General features: G+C 37.3%; 1 protein-coding gene across 1 annotated transcript; it reads right to left on the bottom strand.

Moving 5' to 3' along the window:
• Nucleotides 1-18,687: 18,687 nt before the first annotated feature.
• Nucleotides 18,688-19,733, bottom strand: LOC105060033 (uncharacterized). The gene has a single exon (XM_010943612.4). The coding sequence runs from the start codon at nucleotides 19,611-19,613 to the stop codon at nucleotides 18,855-18,857; it is 759 nt and encodes a 252-aa protein (XP_010941914.1). The 5' UTR covers nucleotides 19,614-19,733; the 3' UTR covers nucleotides 18,688-18,854.
• Nucleotides 19,734-22,572: the final 2,839 nt, after the last annotated feature.

A 22,572-nucleotide genomic window follows, 5' to 3' on the forward strand; every position in this document is an offset into this window, starting at 1 on the left:
ATCACAAATAGATGCATATTTATGATGAAATTTTTTTTATCATAATTATAAATTATTTACGATGAAACTAATCATTGTAAATAATAAAATATTTATTTTAATTTTAAATTTTTAAAAATTAGCAATGAAAATAGTTTCATCGTAAATAATAGAAGTATTTGCAATGAAAATTAAATTTTTATCGTAAATACTAGTTATTTACGATGAAAATTTTTCATCACTAATATTTAAAAAAATAAAAAATTTTAAAAATTTAACAAGTAAAGATTACTTGTGATGAAATATTTACATCCTAAATAATAACGTATTGGTGATGAAAATTAATTTTCATTGTAAATATCAATTATTTATGAAAAAAATTTTCATCTCTAATACGTAAAAAAGATAAAAAATTTAAAAAATTCAAAAATTAAAAATTATTTATGATAAAAATTATGCATCGCAAATTATAAAGTATCGATGACAAAAACTAAATTATTTACGATGATAATTTTTTATCTCTAATACATGAGAAAAAATAAAAAAAAATTAAAAATTTAAAAATTACTGATTATTTATGATGAAAATATTACGTCGTAAATAATAAGTATTTGTGATGAAAAGTCATATTTCATTGTAAATAATCAATTATTTACGATGAAAAATTTTATTGCTGACGCTACAATAAAATTAAAAGTTTCATATTTTTACATATTTATCACATAAATTTATGTTGTAAATAATTCAACTATTTATGATGAAATTTAATTTTATGTTGCAAATAAAAGTTATTATCGATGAAAATTTCATCGTTAATATATTAAAAAGTTAGATAAATTAAAATTTTAAAATATAAAAATTATTTACGATGGAAAGATTAACGTCGTAGATCATTAGAATATTTACGACAGAATACTAATTTTTCATCTATGACAAATTTTTGCATCACTAATAATTAAAAAATTAAAAAAATATAAATTTTAAAAAGTTAGGTATTTGCGACTTAAGAACAAGTTTCATCGCTAATAATCAACTTTTAACGATAAATTTTTTAGTCACAAATAATTAAAAGATGAAAAATTAAAATAAATTATCAAATATTTATGATAGAAATACTTCCGTCGCTAATAGTTTTAGTATTAGCGATGCAAAACTATATTTCCATCATCAATAGTTGATTTTTTAAAAAATAAAAAATAAAGATAATTTATGATAGAAACTATTCATCATGAATAATGAATTATTTATGATGATAAATCATAATATCATCACAAATCATCGATTATTTACAATCAATATTTTTCATCACTAATAGTTGAAAAATATAAAATTTTAAATTTAAAAAAACTAAAGTATTAGCGACTTAGAAGGAGTTTCCATCGTTAGAAGTGGTTTTAGTGACGTAAAATTTTATCGCTAATGTTTAAAAAATTTTTAAACCTTCATTAAGTTTTCATATTGAAGGATATATATTATAATAATTTTTTTTATATTTATAAAAAAATTTAAGATAATTTTAAAAAATAATATGTTCAAAATAAAAAAATCTTGATGCAAATGATATTGGGGCATATGAAAAGTCATATATAATATAACTTCAACCGAGAAATGTTCATGCATCTAGTTATGTAAATATCTTACCATTAGACTCTTGAAATTTACATAGGAGTTTTTGCTTGATTTCCTTCCTATATGAGCTCTGCAAGCTGGAGAATGTAGTGCCCTAGTAAATTACATGATTTGACTTCGACGATAATCAGTATTTATATGATTTGATTTTGATACCACATGACTGATCAAATGAGTAGGATTAATTTAGATTCTCAATTAAAAAAATAATCGCAAAATCAGATCAAATTTAGAACAACCCCAAACCATAACAAGATTAAATTAGAAGTGTTTTGGACTTTTGAGCAGATCTAAGACATATGCAATCAAAGAATAACTCACTGATCCCCATGCAATGCTCTCATTTGCGGATACTTATAGATTTTGGAAGAAAAATAAAGAAAACGACCGCATCACCGACGACAGTGGACTCAACGACCTAAGCTATCACGAAGCTCCGATTTCCACTGACTCGACGGTCACCAGTTCCATCTCCACCAAACCCAGCAGCCGAAGCTTGGGGGGAAGGGAGGCAGAGGCGGCAGCGGCGGCTGAGCGACGGACAAACCTCAGGAAGTGGACACGGTTTGGTCTTGTTCTAGGAGTAGCCATTGAGTGTGAGATTGAGATTGTTGCTTTGTACCAAGAATGTATACACACAGACACACACACATATACATACACACACAGATATATATATATATATATATTACATTATCCAAATTAAGAGATGAATGAAAAAAGAATGAAAAAAAAATAATACGGTGAACAAGACATATTTTAAATTTCTCATTTAAAAAAATTCTTCTTTAAATGAGAAATTTTTTTTTGTTGATTATTAATGATGAAAAATAATTTTCATCGCTAATTATATAATTTATGATGAAATAATATTTTTCATCGTAAATAATAATTTTTCAGGGTGTTAATTTTTCAGCGAGAATTTTTTTTTATGGCAAAAACTATCAGCGATGGAAATCATTTAATTTTCATCACTAATAAGCTAAATAGTGATGAAAATTTTATTTGATTAAAAATAATAATTTTTGGGACGTGAAATTTTCCAGTGAAATTTTTTTTATGGCAGAAACTATTAGCGACGGAACTTAGTTTTCATCGCAAATAATTATTCATTCAAATTATTGGTGACGAAAAGAATTATTAGCAATGAAAATTTTCGTCGCTAATACTTTGTGTCCCGTCAAGTCCCATTGGAAACCCATTTTTCTTCTTCTTCTCCCCCGGGCATTTTCTCTTCGTGCACACGTCCCGAGCTCCTTCCCCTCAGGCATCTTGACCTCCTCCGCCGCCATCGCCGGTAAGTCTCTTTTTTTTTGTTTGGGGTGTGCCGCGGCCAGCGTGCCACGGTCGGAGGCCGGCGGCCGCATGGGGCCTACGGGCCGAGGTCGGCATGTTGGGACGGTCGCCTGGTAGGGATTGCGGCCCACAGTCGCATGGGGCCTGCGGGCGAACAGGCCGCCACATGCCATGGTCGGCCGCCTGGGTCGGGATGGCGGCTCGCGGTTGCCTGGTCGGGACGGCAGCCTGCGACCGCGTGGGGCATGTGGGCCGCTGTCCCGACCAGGTGACCGCCGCTGCGTGCCGCGGTCGTCATGCTGGGTTGGCTGCCTGGCTGGGATGGCGGCCCACGGTCGCGTGGGGCCTACGGGCCACCACGTGCAGCGGCCGGCATGCTGGGACGACTGCCTGGGCTGGGATGGTGGCTCGTGGCCGCATGGGGCCTGTGGGCCGTCGCGTGCCATGGTCGGCATGCCAGGACGACGGCCCACGGCCGCGTGGGGCCAGCAGGTCATGACATGCCACCGTCGGTGTGTCGGGACGGCCGCCTGATCGGGATGGTGGCCTGCGGCAGTGTGGGGCCTCCGCGCTGCATGTCGAGGACAGTAAATTTGAAGAGACCGCATGGGGACTGCGGGCCTGCGTGTCAGGCCTGGATGGGGTCGGTCGGGCCTTGGTTGGGGTGGGTTGGGCCTGAATGGGGCCGGTTGGGCCAGGTCTGGTCAGGCTGGCACAGGTCGAGTAGGGCTGGGGCGAGTCGGGTGGAGCCAGGTCAGGTTGGGTCGGGACGGGTCGGGCTGGGGCCAGTGACAGCAGAGCTGGGGCGGGGTGGGTTGGGCTGGGTCAGGTCGGGCTGGGATGGGGTGAGTCGGTTCGGGTTCCAAAAGCTAGTGCAAGTCGGGTGGAGCTGGGGTGGGTCAGGCTAGGGTGGGTGGGGTGGAGCCGGGGTGGGTCGTGTCGGGTTCGATCCATGCCAATTCGGACTAGGGCACCCAAATTATTATGATTGTTGCATATTATTATAATTATTGCATATTATTTTTTAGTGTTACTGCTGAAGTTAGTTAATTATTTGACTGATTATTTTTTCACTAACACAATGCACATTGCTGTTGCTTGTTATAATTAAATTATTTTATGTATTGTTTTGTATGCTACTGAAATGATAAATAAAAATGATATTTTTATTTTAGAGAAAACTCTATTGAAATTTTTGATCAGAAAATTGCAATACGAAATTATTCTTTTTTGATAAAAAATCCATCTTTGAATGCACGTTCAGAGATGGTATTTAAATTACATTGAGCCGTAGATTCCCATTCAAGTTTCGATCTTCATCGAGATCGAAATTTGGATGTCCCGTATTCAAATTTTTAAAAATAATAATAATAATATTATTATTAATAGTTGATATTTTATTTCATTATGTGGTATTCAATAGTTATCTGTCCATTGTTCTCCGGATATGTGGTGGATAGGATGCATGGGCACCATATCCACATCATATACTTAGAGAACTATCGGGAGATACTGTCAAAATTTACACAAAAATGAGATGAAATATCTATTAATAATAATAATGAGATTATTACTTTTCTGAAAAGATAGGGCCACACCTGTTAGTAATGATTTAAAAATGATAGGATCACGCATTTTTACTTCATAAAGGAATAGGGCCACACATTTTCTATGTTAATGTTCAGTCTGCTTGTCTTTTTTAATATGTGTTATTTTGTATGAAGTGATCCAGATCTGGATCTGAGTCTGGATTTTGGCTGGAATTCGAAACGTGCTTCAGTCCAAAATTCTGATTGGGATCCTAAATACCATGAATTTTTTTTTGATTATTAGTGATTTTGTATTTATTGTTAAATGAATATCAATAAAAATTGGATGAATACTAGAAGAATTTTTTTGCCTAAATATCGAAAAGGAGTTTTAGATTTCATTAATTTTGTATGGCATAAGGCTGACAGTGGTAGTCGAATAAAGTATCCATGTAAGAGATGTGTCAATATGGTAAATCGTTATATAACACTTGTTGAGGAGTATTTGCTACAATGTGGTATGGATAAGAAGTATATTTGTTGGACATGGCATGGAGAAGATGATCCGAATGAGGTGGTGCGCGACGATGACGATACTGAAGATGATAGTGATGTTGATGGACCTGTCGAACATATGGGTATAGGAGAATTGTTACATGATTTACATCAAAGTGCTTATTCAAATGTACGAGTGAATATTGCTGCATCAGAAAGCAATTCTGATCATGAACATAATTTTTAGCTTGAGATAGAAGGGACCTCTGAACAGTTTGCAAAGCTTGTAAGGGATGCATGAAAGCCACTTTATCCAAATTGTACAAAGTTTTCAAAGTTAGAGTTTTTGATAAAATTGCTTCATATCAAAACCATGAACCGATGGAGTCAGAAGTTATTTGATTAAATTTTAACATTGATTAAAGCAGCTTTGCCCGATGAAGAGAGACCGTCAAAATCATATTCTGAAGTAAAAATATACATGCAAAAAATTAGACTTGGCTATACTCCTATACATGCCAGCAAAAATGACTACATATTATTTTATAAGGATAACGAACAAGCAACTGAATGTTCGAATTACAGTGAGCCTAGATACAAAATCGATAATAGGAAAGAAAAAAAGATACCTCAAAAGATTTTGAGATATTTTCTATTGATTCTAAGACTTCAAAGATTGTATATGTCCAGAAAGACAGCTGAAGAAATGAGATGGCATTATAAGCAGCAGATTTCAGAGGAGGACATACTTAGCCATCCGATCGACTTTTTAGTGTGAAAAGACTTCGATATAAAGTATCCGCACTTTGCGAGTGACCCGCGCAATATCAGGCTTGGTCTAGCGATAGATGGATTTAATCCCTTTGGCAATATGAGTATCTCTTATAGGATGTGGCCTGTGATGCTAGTTGTATACAATGTGTCACCTTGAAAGTACGTGAAAGAACTATTTATTTTTATATTATTATTGATTTCGGGTCTGAAAACACTAAGTAATGAAATTGATGTATATCTACGATCTTTGATTGATGATCTGAAGGAGTTATGGGAAAACAGGATATAGACATATGATTCTGTGAGTTGAAGTAATTTTAAGTTGCATGCTTCGATATTATGGACTATAAATAATTTTTTGACATATGAAAATTTATCTGAATGGAGCACCAAAGGATATCTGGCATGTCCAATATGCAATAGGAATGCATCCTCCTTACATTTAAAGCTCAGACGAAAAATATGTTTCATGGGTCATCGGTGGTTTTTTTTTGTTAATCATTCTTGGAGGATCCATTATAATTAATTTTTTGATGGTAAGTCTGATCGATATCCACCACCTAAGGAGTTAAGTAGATCAAAAATTTTAGAACAACTTGAAGTCATTGAAAATATCTGATTTGAAAAAATATCAGATACTCGCAAGTGGAAGCGTACTGAAGCTGAACTGAATTGGACGAAGCAAAGCATCTTTTTCGAACTACCGTATTAGAAGTAGCTACTACTTCATCATAATCTAGATGTAATGCACATTGGAAAGAATATTTATGATAATATCATCAGTACTGTCTTGAATATTTCAAAAAAAATAAAAGATGGTATAAAAACTCATCTTGATCTGCAGAAAATGAAAATCCGACCGGAGTTACATTTAGTTCGTCGAGGTGAGAGATTTTTTATGCCACCCGCATATTATTTGCTGTTTGGAGAAGAAAAAAAGAATTTCTGTAGATGGTTTAAAACTATAAAATTTTTTGATGCATACGCTTCAAACGTATCGCGGTGTGTTGGGAACAACGATGGCAATATCTCTAGCATGAAAAGTCATGACTCCTATATGATGATGCAATATTTACTTCCTGTGGTTATGCGTGGCTATTTGGATGGTGATGTTCAAACTACATTGATTGAGCTGGAAGTGTTCTTTCGAAAACTATGTTGTCAAAAATTGAAGATTAACTTACTTGAGAGATCAAAAAAGGAAATCATACTCATTCTTTGTAAGTTAGAAAAAAATTTTTCACCATTATTTTTTGATGTTATGGTGCATCTGGCTGTCCATCTTCCAAAAGAAGCTCTTTTAGCCAGACCGGTATATTATCGATAGATGTATCCTATTAAAAGATAAAGAAGTTATACGTATTTTGTCATATCAGTTATAAGATATAAATATATTTTTAAAATTAAATTTTATTTCTTTTTGTAGATTTTTGTGTATCTTAAAAAAGTATGTGATCATATCAGTTATAAGATGTAAATATATTTTTAAAATTAAAATTTATTTTTATTTGTAGATTTTGTGCACCTTAAAAAAGTATGTGCGCAATAAAGCAAGGCCTGAAGGCTCTATAGCGGAAGTATATGTAGCTATCGAGTTTGTCACATTCTGCTCAATATATCTTGATGATATCGAAACAAGATTTAATTAGACAGATCGTAATACAGACCGTGAATGGGATGACAATGAGCTAACATTGTCTATATTTAAACAAACGGTTCGATCTATTGGTACAAAAAAATTTAAATTTATGGATGTGAACAAGCTATCCAAGGCATATTTTTATGTTCTAAATAATTATAAAAAAATTAAAGATTTTATTGAGTAAGTATTATCTTACGATGCTATTTAATGATCAAAAATTTTTTTTATGTCAGTGTAAAATTAAAAATTATAACTTCTTATAGTGAGCACAAGAGTATACTATGTAGAAAGAATAATACGGATGCCGATGATCGACATAGGAGAGAATTTGCAAAATAATTTGATGATCTTATAAGTTGCATTAGTGATACGTTATTTATTTACTTATAAATAATATTATTTTAATTAATTTAATTTTTTATTTTATGATGCAAATGAAACATAAGTATTTCAATAAAGAAGTTGGTGCAATTGATGAGTTGCACGATTTAGTTTGTGATCTCGATCAAAGGGTTAATCACTACACATCCTATATCATTGGAGGAATAAGATTTCACACAAGAAAGCTTGAGATGCAATGACAGATCCAGAATAGTAGAATTGCTACAATAGGATATGAAGGAGAAGCAGAGATTGATTATTATAGTGCATTGGTATATATCATAGAACTGAAGTATAGATCCAGTAATTCTGTATTTTTATTTCAATGTGAATGGTGGGATATTAATAATAAAAAGATTGAGATTTATATCGATTCACAATTTATTAGTATAAATCTTCACGAACATGGTACCAAAATGAGCCGTACATATTAGCAACTCAAGTGAAACAAGTAATATATTTGAAGGACCTAAAATATCGAGGTAATTGATATGCCGTACAAAAAATAACACCTAGAAGCGTATATAACATACCAACTTGATTAGAGATGGATGAAATTTTGGATTTACATGAAGAGAAAGCTTTTCAGCAAGAAGAACAAACATCAGCCGAGTTTTTGGTTGATGAAGAACTTGTAACGACACCTTTGAATAGGACTGATCTCCCGTCCAACGAAGTTGAAGCTGATTTTGTATCTAATCTGAATGAGTCGGAGGACGATGATCAGTTCATAAATGACGATGAGATAGAAGACGATACATATATCGATTACTGTGATTCGGATGAGGATCTACACATCGAAGAAGATATGAATATTGATGAGTAGATTTTTATTCTTCGTTTAATTTTGTGTTGCAATAATGGTATGCGATATAATTATATTCATTAAAATATTATTTGATTATTATTATTATATAATATTATATTTATTTACATCTTAATTCTTACAAATATGACATTAGGAGATAGACGACGATGGTCGCGTTCATAGTTACCTGCAGACAGCTCGGAGGTTGAGGCACCTTCATCGATCTCCTTGCCTCACTGACTCCAGTGTCAGAGGGTCTTGCACTGGCAGGTCCCAGTGAGCTGACTATGAGTGAGGCGGGTCCCAGTAAGGCAAATTTTAGTGGTATTAATCATTATACTTTATATATAATTAAATTTAATTCTTTTATTTGGATCATACTAATGATTTATTTATTATTATTTCAGGTCAGTCTACATTGATGGTCAGATGAGGACGGAGTCCATCGAAGAACCTTGCTTTAGAGCATTGGAGATGTGAGCACCCGGGACAGTATCTCCGAATAGAGATACCGGCTAGCTACACCAAACCCATTAGGGGATGGTGTGAGCCATGGCGAACCGAGCTGGGCATCATATGCCGCAGCTATGCTCCGATGACGCTCTTCGATTGACGTCATGTTGTCCCGACTCAGAGACAGATTTTCTACACCCACTTATTGGTAAAATAAATTATATTACGAATATTTAATTTGTATAGTATTCTTCTAATATTTGTTATTGGTAGGATGCATTTGATATCATCGATTTCGAAGATGATCATGTGAGGCAAGCGATCGATACCCATCTATCCTTACGCTTCAAGGATTATCGTCATTTCATGCATCAGCATTGCTACCGAGTGGTGCAGGCTCATAGGCAGGAGGCAGCGCAGCTGCAACCCTACGATAGCATCACCATCGATGATTGAACTACCATATGCCGGTATTACGAGGATCCGACATATCAAGTTACACATCTAAATTTTTTTTTAGATTTTAACGACTTAATCATTTATTCTTAAATTATATTTGTTATCTACTAATTTTACTGCTAATTTTACAGAGATGATGTACCCAGAATACGGCAAATCGGGCGAGACATACCATGCCGCATTATGGGGGTTCGAGATTATTTGCTCGCGACATAGAGCACATGGTACGTATTTTTAAATTTTTAATTATGATATATTTCTCTAATTATTTAAAAATTTTTTAAATAATTTTTAAATTACAGAGAGATGCTGAGAGTGGCGGGCTTCCTGACAGGATTGATATTTACCAGCGGACCCACCAGCGACGGTCGGAGGAGTGGACGATGGGGAGCCAGGAGCTCTTTGTAAGTTTTTTCAATTAATTTTTTATTCACAATTTGATCTTTATTAAAAAATTAAAATAACTCTAATTTTTATTTTCAGGATCGTATGACCGACATAAGATCTCAGTCTATTCCTGAGGGCTCGATCGCACCCACAGATGATGAGATCTGTGAATAGATGCTCGGTATGAGACTCTGTTATATTAAGGGTCAAGGATATGGGATCACTGCTCCTTTATCTTCATGATCATCTAAAGCTGAGATCCATTCTATGTTTCATATTCGGTTGATGGAGGTGCAAAGACAGGCTGTCGATGATCGACAGCACGCTGAGCAGCAAGCTCAAGAGCTGGCTGCACTCGTCGACCAGTATCAGTAGCTCCAGATCTAGATGATGGAGCGGATGGCGTACATAGAACAGACGATCCAGATGCTGAGCCAACAGCAGGCCGGTTCGAGCTCCGTCGAGCATTCCCCATCCCCATCTTGTTCTCCACATGCCGATATGTGACAGCTCTTTGATATTTTTTTTATAAAATTTTTATAATTTTAATTTGATATAATAAAATAATAAAATTTATTTATCATTTTATTGTGCAAATTTCTTATTCAAATTTTTTAATTTATAAAAAATATTATACATATAACTTAAAAAAATATATCCAAATTTAAAAAAAAAAAATAGTGATGAAATTATTATCGATGAAATATTCATCATAAAAAAAATTATAAAAATAATAATTTAATTTTTCAAAAAAATATAATTAATAATGATGAAAAATTTTTCATCATTAATAATTATTAGTGACGTAAAATTTTATCAAAAAAATATTTATTTATGATGTAAATATTAGTTGCTAAAGTTTTTTAATTTTTATAAATGTTTAGTCGCTAACGAATATTAGTCGGCATACATATTATGTCCGACAGATTGATAAAAAATCTATACCAAAATTTTTTATTAGAACTATAAAAACTCTTATATGTATGCTTTAATTAATTTAATTTTATTATTTACTTATTATAGACACGGTAGCTGGATCATCTACCAGACCAACTGTGGTTGTAGGAGGCCACACACTAGTCCAGGAGGATTAATGATTACTTAGATTCTAGATCGCGATAGATCGTGGTAAAAATTTTAAACTGTATTTATTAAGTTGTTACAGAATCTAATATGTATATTAGAATTAATATATTTCTGAACTATATAGGCGGATTACGTGGAGCACGTCATTGTGCGGCACAGTGATGACCCGTCCACTCAGCCCCTCGACCTTGAGGGATGGCTCAAGGTCACTGGAGAGGTTAGTAGGAGCCGGGTCATAGGATTCGGCCATAGCTTCGACCTTCCAGTGGCTTGATATTTTTCGGTGTTCTCACAGGTCTCAACATCTCAAACTTGGAGTGATGCACATGTGGAGGTCGTGTAGTGGCTATGAGCCAGCGACCTGAGAGCTTTCGAGATGCCGTCTGCAATAGAGTCGTGAAGATTCTCTGAGATCCACAGCTACACGACCAGCTAGGCTCGTTGTTCCAGCTATCATATTAGGTAATTTTATTAGTAAACTCTTTTACTTATTTTAAATTTTTATATTTAAAAATTTTACATATTTAGACTTGAGTTGGAGAAGGAGATCTAGGGATTAAAAATATAATTTAACTTTGATAGACTGACGATATTTATAGCTCCGTATCATCGAATGGAATATATAAAAATAATCTGTTCGAGAATTGAAGGAGTATATCGAAAGATATGCTTCCATATCGAAATTTATTAATAATATTTTATTTTTCTTCATTTCAGGATGCTGGAATATTTGGCTCTCTTCCACTAACTACTAGAGAGGAGTAGGAGGATGAGGAGGAGGATGACATGGAGGATTTGACCTAATTTTTTTTATTTTGATATATTATATTTTTTATACTGCTTATAAAATTATATAATTTTTATTTTTAATATAATATAATTAGTTTTTTATTTATTATTATCATATTATCTTTAGATTTTAATTATAATAGGTATTAGAAACCATAATTGATTGTGATTAATTAAAATAGATTTTAAAAAAAAAATTATTATAATTTTTTTAAAAAAATAAATTTAACTATTACTGATGGTATTAGAGATGGCTGAAGCCGTCGTTAATATTTATTAGCGACGATATTAGTGACAGAACAGTGATCGCTAATTTTTTTATTTTTTTAAATTTAATTTAAAAATAAAAAAATAAATAACGATGGAATTATGTCATCACAAATACTGTCACTAATAGCTGTTATTAGTGATGGCTAAAAAATTCATCACTGATAGGGGTAATTAGCAACATGGATTGTTCTGACCACTAATTAGCAATGGTGTTTCGTCACTAATACTATTAGTGACGGCAAAATCACTATTAGCGATGACAATTAGCCGTTGCCAATAGTAAAATTTCTTATAGTGGATGCTTCATATCTATTGTGGAGGCTAATTGTCGGGCGTCGGGTCGGCTAGTGAACCTGCAAAAATCCAGTCTCATTTTCAGCCCTAAGATGAAGGCACAGGTGAAGCAAGCAATTCAGAATACATTGGGGATCTTAGAGCATACCGGAACCTTGACCTATCTTAGGATCCCTATTATAGGATGGCGGCTTTGGAGGACTAATTGTAGGCCCACAGAGTAGTGGGTCTGGGAACAACTTGATAGCTGGCAAGCCAACACTCCCTCTATGATGGGGAGGATTACTCTCATGAGATCCATCCTTAGTTTTATTCTGATATATCTCCTGATGAACACTGTAGTTCCATATTCTTATCTCAGACACCTACAGCAGCAACTATGGAACTTTCTCTGGGGGTCCAGCTAGGATGATTATGGGCTTCACTTGCTATCCTAGAAGGTTGTCTACCAGCCAGTATGGGATGGAGGATTGAGCATCTAGTCTTTGCTGGTCAGGAGGGAGGCCATGCTTGCAAGGCATGTTGCCAGATTCCTCATTTAGCCTGACTGCTTGTGGAGTAGAGTGATGCGGATTCGATATGGGGTTTGGATGCAAGGATCCCAGATTCATCTTAAGCGTAGCTACTCCTTCATCTAGAAGGAGATCTGCACTGGCACTCTGATAGTGATGACCCAGGTCAGATGGCTAATTGGCGATGGGATATCTGTTAATATGAGTCAGGATGCATGGATCTCTAGCCTCTCCCTATCTCGTTGGCCTGCCTATGTCAACATGGAGATGGCTGATGGCTTATGAGTCCATGAGTTGCTCACTGCTGATTGTAGGAGTTGGAGGGTTCACGATGTTAGTCAACTATTTATGGCCAGCTTGTTGATAGGATCCTTGTTATACCCATTCTCCTACATCAGACTTCTGACTTGAGGGTGTGGGGTCGGTCATGCTGCTCCAATATTTCCATCAGAGATCTGGTTGCGATGTGCAGGCCTGTTTCTGAGCGAAAGATCGATGCTGCTTGGATCTGGTGGGTGGTGATTCATCCTAGGGTTCGCTTTTTTCTCTGGAAGATTGCTTGGGATCGGCTTCCGACTTGAATGCTCCTAACACAAAGGCATAGTGCTACTGGCTACCTGCCCGATTTGTGGTTTCGAGAATGAGATGACTGAGCATGTCCTACTTTGATGTCCACAGGCATGCTTGTTTTGGGAGATGGCAGGAGGTCAACTCTGGAGTACTCTGACCACCTCATGGCTTTCCTCCTTTCTGGACATGATCCGCCACTGTACGATGGAGGGTTAGGCTGTCGGAGGCAGAATGGCGTATCTTTCTTATCAGATATGGTTGGCGAAGAATACCTTGGTCTTTGATACTGAGTTTGTACCTGCACATTGGGTGCTGCAGCAAGCCTGCTTCTTTGCGGAAGAGTGCTATCGATTCGACATTGTCGGATAGTCTCTTGATGCTTCGAGTCTCTGAGGCTCCCCTACTGCCCATGCAGTGATCTAGAGGGTTCTTTTTATCGCTTAGGAGCCTCCTCCCTTAGGGTTTGTCAAGATCAACTTTGGTAGTAGTATCAGAGATGGCCGAAGTGGAGCGGCTATGTCATCCGAAGCCCGAATTGCAGACTTTTGGTTGCTGTGGGTTCACACCTTTTCGATGCGTCGGTCCCAAGAGCAGAGTTACAAGCAGCTTGGGCGGATATTACCTGTGCATGGTAGAAGCTGCATGCAACGAGTATCTTCGTAGAAGGTGACTCTGCCATAATTATTGTCTAAATTTAGAATACGTCTAAGCAGATCCAAGCTCGTTCTTTACTTCATGATATCTAAAAAATCCTATTGTCACTTATTTGCGATGACTGTTCGACATATCTATCGAGAGATGAACAGCGCTACAGATTGGATAGTATTTTTTGTTACTGATCATATTGGAGATTGATCATGGCATCACATAGATGAATATTCATGGGATCTTTATGATATTTTATATTTTAATTTTTTAAGTTGTAGCTACGTTAGAATGGTGTGGTCAGCTGTTTGTAATAAAAAGGAGGAGGAGGAGGAGGAGGAGGAGGAGGTGGTGGTGGTGGCGGAGGAGGAGGAAGAGAAAGCTTCCGTGGTATGTTCTGGTTTGTCGTTATGCTTTAGACCAAGGGGTCCACAGTTTCTGTGGTCCGTTGAGGTTGGTCGTCAACTGGGCCCCTTAGATGTACGGTTAGAATTATTGGCTTGGTTGTTTATATGTCAGGATTGTAAGACAGCTGGAAAGCTGGGAGTGGCGGACGGCGGACTATGGTGCGGAAAAAACCATGTGATTTTTGTGGTTCGCATGAGATGCGAAAGGAGAAGGGGGCAATCATTAGGGTGTTATTTCCGATCTTTATCTTTAAATTCTTTAAATAAAAGTGGACAGACTGACCTCCAGACCCCATTTGCGAGGTTAGGGAGCATGATTGCGTCCGCCTTTTTTTTTTTAAAAAAAAAATTTGGTACGTTCAGGGTGGTGATGTTAAACTATGTAGGGCAACAGGTGCTTCCAAAGAGATGAAGCCATTATCTATTCCATTGCCTATTGATGTAAAGGACCTAGCCACAATAAAGAAAAAAAAGAGGCTTATACTTCATACCATTTAGGAGCGGCATTTTAATTTTTTAATTCCAAAAAATATCTGTAGATCTTATTAACACTCTAGGATGAATAGAAACCAAATTCGCAGGAATCAATACCTTATCCATTATAGATAGCCATAGAAATTAAGATAGATATTATCTCTAATATGGTTATGCGAAAATTTTACGGTCATTATAAACCAAATCTTATAATTTTATTAGATGCTTTTATCTTAGATGTAAAACCCAGATATAATAAATCAATAAAATAAAATTTTATGTTATGTTAGTGTAGGCCACATGATAGAATTAAGTCAAATCAAATCCAATAGGTAAACTTGCAATCATTGGCCTGTCTAAATAATAAGAAATTAAGCTCAACAGGGAAAATCAAGCCTTCCAAATACTACAAATCTCCCGGAGTTCTTTTATTTTTAATCAATCCATATTTGGTTACCTTCGGATGCTTCTTTTAAATTGCCAAATATCAATGAGTAGAGGTAAATGTTGAGGCTAAATATAGAAGCATAGTTAGCCCAACGAATAACTATGTTAGTGTAACAGCCCAGGTTCTTGGGCCTGTAAACCCTTGACGGCCCATACAAAAAAAAAAAAAAAAAGGAAGATTGATTCAGAAATTATCTAAATGATTGTAAGATAAATCTAAGGTTAACTCCAATTGATTCTAGACATGTTGGATTCTTGAAAAATGATGAAACTTATGCAATGATTTCAAACATAGGAAGTAGATCAAGATTTAATTTTTATATACTAAACCCAAAGGTAGTAAAGATAAAGAAACTTAAAATTTTGTCCCAAGTCTTATATGAAATTTGAAGGTTGGATCTATCCTGAATTGATCTAAGATATAAGGATATTTTTATCTTTGATAGACTTATATAATTTGATAAATTAAAATCAGAGTGTGCAGCAAAAGCGTGGTGGATTAAATTGATTAGAAATATTAATCTTTTAAATCAAAAGATATTATGATGGAATACATTAGTTGCAAATAAGGAAGGATTTTATTGATAATGAAAGGATGCTATAAATTTTGATCTAATCTGATCATAGCCGGATAATTTTTATCAGTAGGTTGCTTTATTGTAGATAATGTCAAAAAATTTTAGATATCTCAAGTTTATTAACAGCTTGATAGTTCTGATATTAGTTCAAACTTAGAATATCCTGACATAGATCTCATATTTTTTTTTTTTCAAATTTAATATTGTTACTCGAACTGATATAGAAGATTGAGGTTTTCTTAAGATGAGAGTTTACATATAAAATTTGTTGGAAGATCAAGAGAAGAAAGAAATCGATGATTGTGAAGAGTGCCTGATGTTTAACCTTTATTTATTTTTCTATCAAGGGTAGTCTGAGATAATTATGAATTTTGAGTGGAATGTATTAGATAAATAATGGTGGTATATTAATACAAGTTCAAAATATTACAGTTCTTCAAAAAGTTGAGAAATCAATCAGAGGAGATGAATTTGAAATTTCAAATAATTTTGTTATAACAAGATCATGAGAAATAAATAATATATAAGACATTATCGTAAGCTTGAGAATGACATGAAGAATGTATACTTTGAAATATGTATCTCAAACAACATAACTTAATTTCGAGGATGAAATTTTTTTAGGGGGGAGATTGTAACAGCTCAGGTTCTTGGGCCTGTAAACCCTTGACGGCCCATACAAAAAAAAAAAAAAAAAAGAGGGGGACATGGGTATGAGTCAGATAACCTCAATATATATAAAAAATTTATTTGGTTAAATTAATTTATTTTTGTTTGATAGGAGAACAGTCCAACGACCAGGGGGACAACGAGTAGGGCTTGATTTTCTGATTTTAAGGCTGTGAATTTGAATTCTCATTTATCGAGGTAAGAATCATTATACATGATCATCATCACATGTATATATTATTTTACTGATAGTTTTGCATCACTGGATTTGAGATCAATGAATTTATCATATGTAAAATGTTGATATTTACTTGTGTGGTTGCGAGCATGAATATGTTTTCATCAATGCATTTGATGGCATGATTATATAGTTATTACATGTTTATTTTTGAGTACACTACAAAATTTGAATTGATTAATGGTATACGTTCATAAAATAAAATATAAAATATAAAAAAAAAGAGAGAGAATATGGTTTGGACTGATCTTGTCATGTGGAATAGCCAGCCAGGAGCTTATGCCTGGAACAGCCTCCACAGGTTTATGTGTGGAAGAATTTGATCCGAAAAAAATCATAAATAATTCGATCCGAGGAAGATCACAGAAATTGATCCGAATAAAAGATCGTCGCATGATTCTGGTTAGTCCAAAGCCAAAAAGGAATAAAAGATTGTCAAACCGAAAATATGAGAAGATACAACATTTAATATGAAATTCAACAATGAATGAAGATTTCGCCTGATGATGTATGATGATACATTAGCATATTTGTGATAATATTACAGTTATTATATACCTATGAGTTTTTCCAATTGTATTGGTTTTAGAAATATTAATTTTATCTATTGGCTTGATGTACATGTGCAGTGATTTTTATTGAGCTGGAGAAGCTCATATTTTTCTTCTTATTTTTTTTCAGACTCACAGGATGCTTAATTGGATGGTTTGGGCGAGAGCAAATGAGAACTGAAGCCTTTAGTAATTTAGTTAGCTTAGATTCTCTGATATCAATAAATATTTAAATAATTGTATTGAACAAGTTTATATTTGATTTGAAGTTGTGACTCAGTTGATTGATTTGGTAATTACTAGGTTATTTAAAATTTTTAAAAGTGTTAAATTAATAGGTCTTACATGATCCTAGGGTGCTGCTCTAGGGTTTGTGTGGCCGTGTCACGTGCCCAACTCAGGTGCTGGATTTGGGGCGTGACAGTTAGAATCATCTTTTATCCAAATTTGAGTAGCTCTAAACCTAAACGCAACTGTTCAGATGCCTTCCCATGTTGCTCTTAATTCAACTTCATGGTTATGCATTATGACAGGCAAATTTATCTTGCATGCATCAACTTCTTGTTATAATCTCTAATCGGAAAGCAATGACAAGCAGAAAATTCTTTCAAGGACCCATTAAAATTTATCTTCAATACTTCAAGAAAAAGGGGTAGCCATATTGAAACTGTGATAAGGGAGGAATGACGGGACCTCAACGCAATGCTAAGCAAGTGCTTTGTTGTCACATTGGTGGAAGCTTGTTCAGACCTTGAAGAAAGCCCCTAACTGCATAGCTTTAGCGCGCAGGTCATAAATAGCAGTCTATGTGACTTGAAGCTCTTTCATTCTTTGTACACTATATCAACCGTCGAGCATTATCCCCCCCCCCCCCCCAATGGTTGAAAAGATCTCGAGGCATATTTGGTTAGAATAAATTGGACTCTAAAATAGAAATAAGAATGGATGACGTCTATTCTAATCGTTTGATTTGAAGAAGTCTTATTAATTTTGTAGAAATAAAATATCCCAATTCTCTAAAATTCAATCACTATTCTTTTTTAATATTGAAATTTTGATTCTGATTTTAGTCATAAACTAAATATATTAGACTTTTATTTTAATCTATCCTAATTTTGATGCCGATTCCACTTGGGAACCTAATGGGTCCTAAAATATTTGCAGTAGGGTTTGTTCGGTGATCAGGTGGGAACCAAATGAGGCCCACGACTTGGCCCATCGACATCTCTGGAACCCATATACCAACCCAACAGAATCCAAGATCGTAGCACGAAACTGAAGGTCCACTTGCGGCACAGCAAAGCCTCCAACGACCATCGATGTCGTCACCAAATAATCAACTTCCCGTGAGGAGTCCACTGATACAATCTGAACCATTCAATAGGTTTACAAAGCCTGTACATCAAAAAGTGTTACAGAACACCTAGCTAGATTGAGATTTTTAACATTCGTGCATTATGCAAAGTCCAGCTGTACAGCCATCAAGCCATCTTCACCTGGATATAAAGGACCCCACCACCCCAGCAATGATAGCCGTCGGATCTCCGAGCACGGCGGAGATGATGAACTGCACCGCCATCGCCGCCAGCTCGCAGCAGCGCTTCACCTTCCCCTTCCCGGCCCGGTGGTGGCTCTTCCCCACCCCCTTGATGCTCGGAATCCTATTCATCCCATTTATCCCCACCAAACCCCGCTTTCCGCCGCCGCCGCTGCCGTAGTAGATCTCATGCCAGCTATCCACCAAAATCTCCATCACGCATGCCACGTGGAGGTTGTACCGCTTGCACGCACTCCTATAACTCCAGCTCCGCCCCTTGCGGCCGCACCGGTGGCACGGCGCCGCCACCTTCCGGTGGAGGAAGAGCCGGAGCTGTCCTCCGCCGTCGTCGCCTCCGGCATCGAGGACGTGCGGGAGGGCGGCGCAGCAGGGGTGGAGGTCGAAGCCGCAGGAGTGGCAGTGGTAGACGAGGCCAGCGACGTCGCGCTCGCATGCGTTGCAGAAGCGGGGGGCAGCGCCGGGAGCGCGGGGGAGGAGGTAGAAGGCGCATTTGGGGTAGAAAGGGTGGCGGAGGATGGAGGAGGGGGCCGCAAGGGCGCAGTGCTTGTGGAGGTCGAAGTCGCAGAGGCCACATTTGAAGCGGGAGCCGATGCCGGCCTCCTTGCAGCCGTCGCACTTGAAGGGGACCTCGGCGTACTCGAACCGGAGTTTGTGGTGGGGGTGGCTGAAGTGGGTGATTTCACCGTATTTCATGGTAACTTCTTTGGTTAGATAAAGATATTAAGTTTATGGATATAGCGTAACGAGCCTAGAAGTGGTTCATAGTTTCAAACAAGAGAGAGAGAGAGAGAGAGAGAGACGCTTGATAGGTTGTTGTTTGGATGAAACTACTAGTAGTTCATGTTATGTGCTTTATAGACAGAGGAGATATAGTGTTGGGACTAGGGACTGTAGCTAGGGTCAGGAAAGAGAGAGAGAGAAAGAGAGAGTTGGTGGATTGTCTTAGCTTAAGAGAGAAGGGTGTTGGGAATATATGCTTGGTGTTGCAACTTGTCCTTATGTGCAATGGGCTGTGGGATTGTGAGCGGAGGGAGGAGACATGGCATCTTTGCAGGCCATGGTTTGATGTCCATGTCAAATTATTCAGGTTCTTATAGGGTGTTTTTTTGTTTGGGAGATAAGTAGGGTTTGGAAGTTAATAATGTTGGCTACCTTGGAAAGTAGAATGGAACAAAGAGACTTCGCACAAGAAAAGAATAGCCAATCAAAAACAAAAAGTAAAAGGAAAAGAAAAAGAATGGAACAAAGAGAATACAGAAGGATTTTGAAGATACCAGGTTTAGGACCGGAATGGTCACTGAGTTAAAAGTTTGATCTTGGAATAATACGTCGGGTTTGCGGGGTAGAAAAAATAATACGCACGAACCTTAGTGGATGAGATTAATTACTGGCATAGAATTAATCATTAATTTTATGATAGGAAACAAACATTACTAGAATTCTTTGAAAAGATATCTACATGTCTTTTGAGATGGTTTATTTAACTCGAAGATGAATCATGGTTGCCTAATTCACTAGTTCGCTTACTTGAAATCATGAGCATGTAGTTTACATTGCTGCTGTGAATCAAGCATTAGTCTATAATTTAGTATAAGAGTGTGGTAACGTTTTGACTCGTGCATGACAGTATGGTGGAAAGATTTAACTAAACAAGAATTCCACATCTAATTACTCTACTACTGAAGTGACGCTTTGCTTTCTACAATTTGGTAAAGAGAATAATTACAAAATTACATGTATAAAAAGTTTAGATCAGAGAAGGGGGTTTGGGTTCTCAAAATGGAACTAGAACAAATTAATGGCAGTCAAAGTTATAATGCTGTAGTGTTTTGGACAGCGGTTGGAGAGAGGATATCCACAGCTAGCCAGATAATAAAACCCTTATATTAACAATTGTTTGGCCCTCCTAAATAAGCATTAAGAAAAGAAGCAATTTAAATCTTTGATACAAATCACTAGGATCTCAAAAGCCTCTGCACATTCCATGCTCACATTCTCTATAATATTAGGATGTACCCATTCTAAAACGGATTCATGTTTAATCAGCAGTTGGAATACCGTTGCATGTCACGAAGTTGCTTCTAATTTTATTTTTTCTTGTTCTTTTCAAAGAGCTTGCTCGTAGTTTTCATAGAACTCGAACTAAAACAAAAGTTTTCGCAAGAATCTGACATAACTTGCATGCAACCGAGCAATAAACCCCACCCACCACCCCCACCACCCAAAAAACAAAAGAAAAGAAAAGAAAAGAAAAAACTCCATGTTCTGTGAAACATGCTTCTAAAATACTGTGCTTGCAACTTGGTTTAGTCAATCGGGGTTTACTTCCAAAGGTTAATATTCCAGTTCGTCCTTTCTTTAAAGTCATATATATTCTCAACTTTATGTCGTAAAGTTCATCTGATGCATTAATTATCACATATCAAACGATTTAGTATGATCCAGCAGTATTTTTAATATTTATTTCAGTCAAAAGAAGAGGAAGTTTCTGAAAGAATAAATACCTACCTTACGTATTGTTGGATATAAAATATCTTCAGCCGAAGTTCGCTCCTCCGGCTTTCGATCGCAGACGGTATCTTTCCGGACTTCTCCAACAGCCGGATTCCCACAGTGCTGACTGAATTCTCCCGACGGACGAACTCCCACTACACCGCCCGAGCTCTTTCAACAAGAGTTCCCCCAGTTATCTATTAAACCGTCCTAAGCGCTCACCAAGCTCCGCCGCCAGCCGACTTTCTACGACTATCAGCTGCTCCCCGAATCCCTTCCAGACTTCTTCCAGCCAGGTTCAACTCCATCCGAACTACCCCGGACTCCGCCAACGGCTGAACTTCTCCAACGGTAGATTCCTACAACTACCAGATTTCAGCCCGGACTCCTACGGGAGCCGGACTTCGTCCCCAACCTCAACTGCTGGAAGGCTTCGCCCGGACTCCTACGGGAGCCGGGCTTCGTCCTCGACCCCGATCGCTGGTAAACTTCGTCCGGACTCCTAAGGGAGCCGGACTTGATCCCTGACTTTGATTGCAGGTGACTCAGCCCGGACTCCTACAGGAGCCGGATCTCGTCCCCGACCTCGACTGCGGAAAGGTTTCGCCCGGACTCCTACGGGAGCCGGACTCCGTCCTCGACCCCGATCGCTGGTAAACTTCATCCGGACTCCTAAGGGAGCCGGACTTCATCTCTGACTTTGATTGCAGGTAGACTCAGCCCGGACTCCTACGAGAGCCAGATCTTGTCCCCGACCTCGACTGCGGAAAGGCTTCGCCCGGACTCCTACGGGAGTCGGGCTCCGTCCTCGACCCCGATTGCTGGTAAACTTCGTCCGGACTCCTAAGGGAGCCGGACTTCATCCCTGACTTTGATTGCAGGTAGACTTCGCCCGAGCTCCTACGGGAGCCAGATCTCGTCTCCAGCTCCAGCTGCGGGAAGGCTCCACCCGGACTCCTATGGGAGCCGGGCCTCGTTCCCAATTCTGGCTGCACAAGGACTTCGCCCGAACTCCTACGGGAGCCGGGCTCCACCCACGACTTCGCTTACAGGTAAACTTCATCCGGACTCCTAAGGGAGCCGGACTTCATCCCTGACTTTGATTGCAGGTAGACTCCGTCCGGACTCCTACGGGAGCCGGATCTCGTCCCCGACCTTG

This window comes from Elaeis guineensis, chromosome 6 (assembly GCF_000442705.2).
Source record: "Elaeis guineensis isolate ETL-2024a chromosome 6, EG11, whole genome shotgun sequence".
Taxonomy (NCBI): Eukaryota; Viridiplantae; Streptophyta; class Magnoliopsida; order Arecales; family Arecaceae; genus Elaeis; species Elaeis guineensis.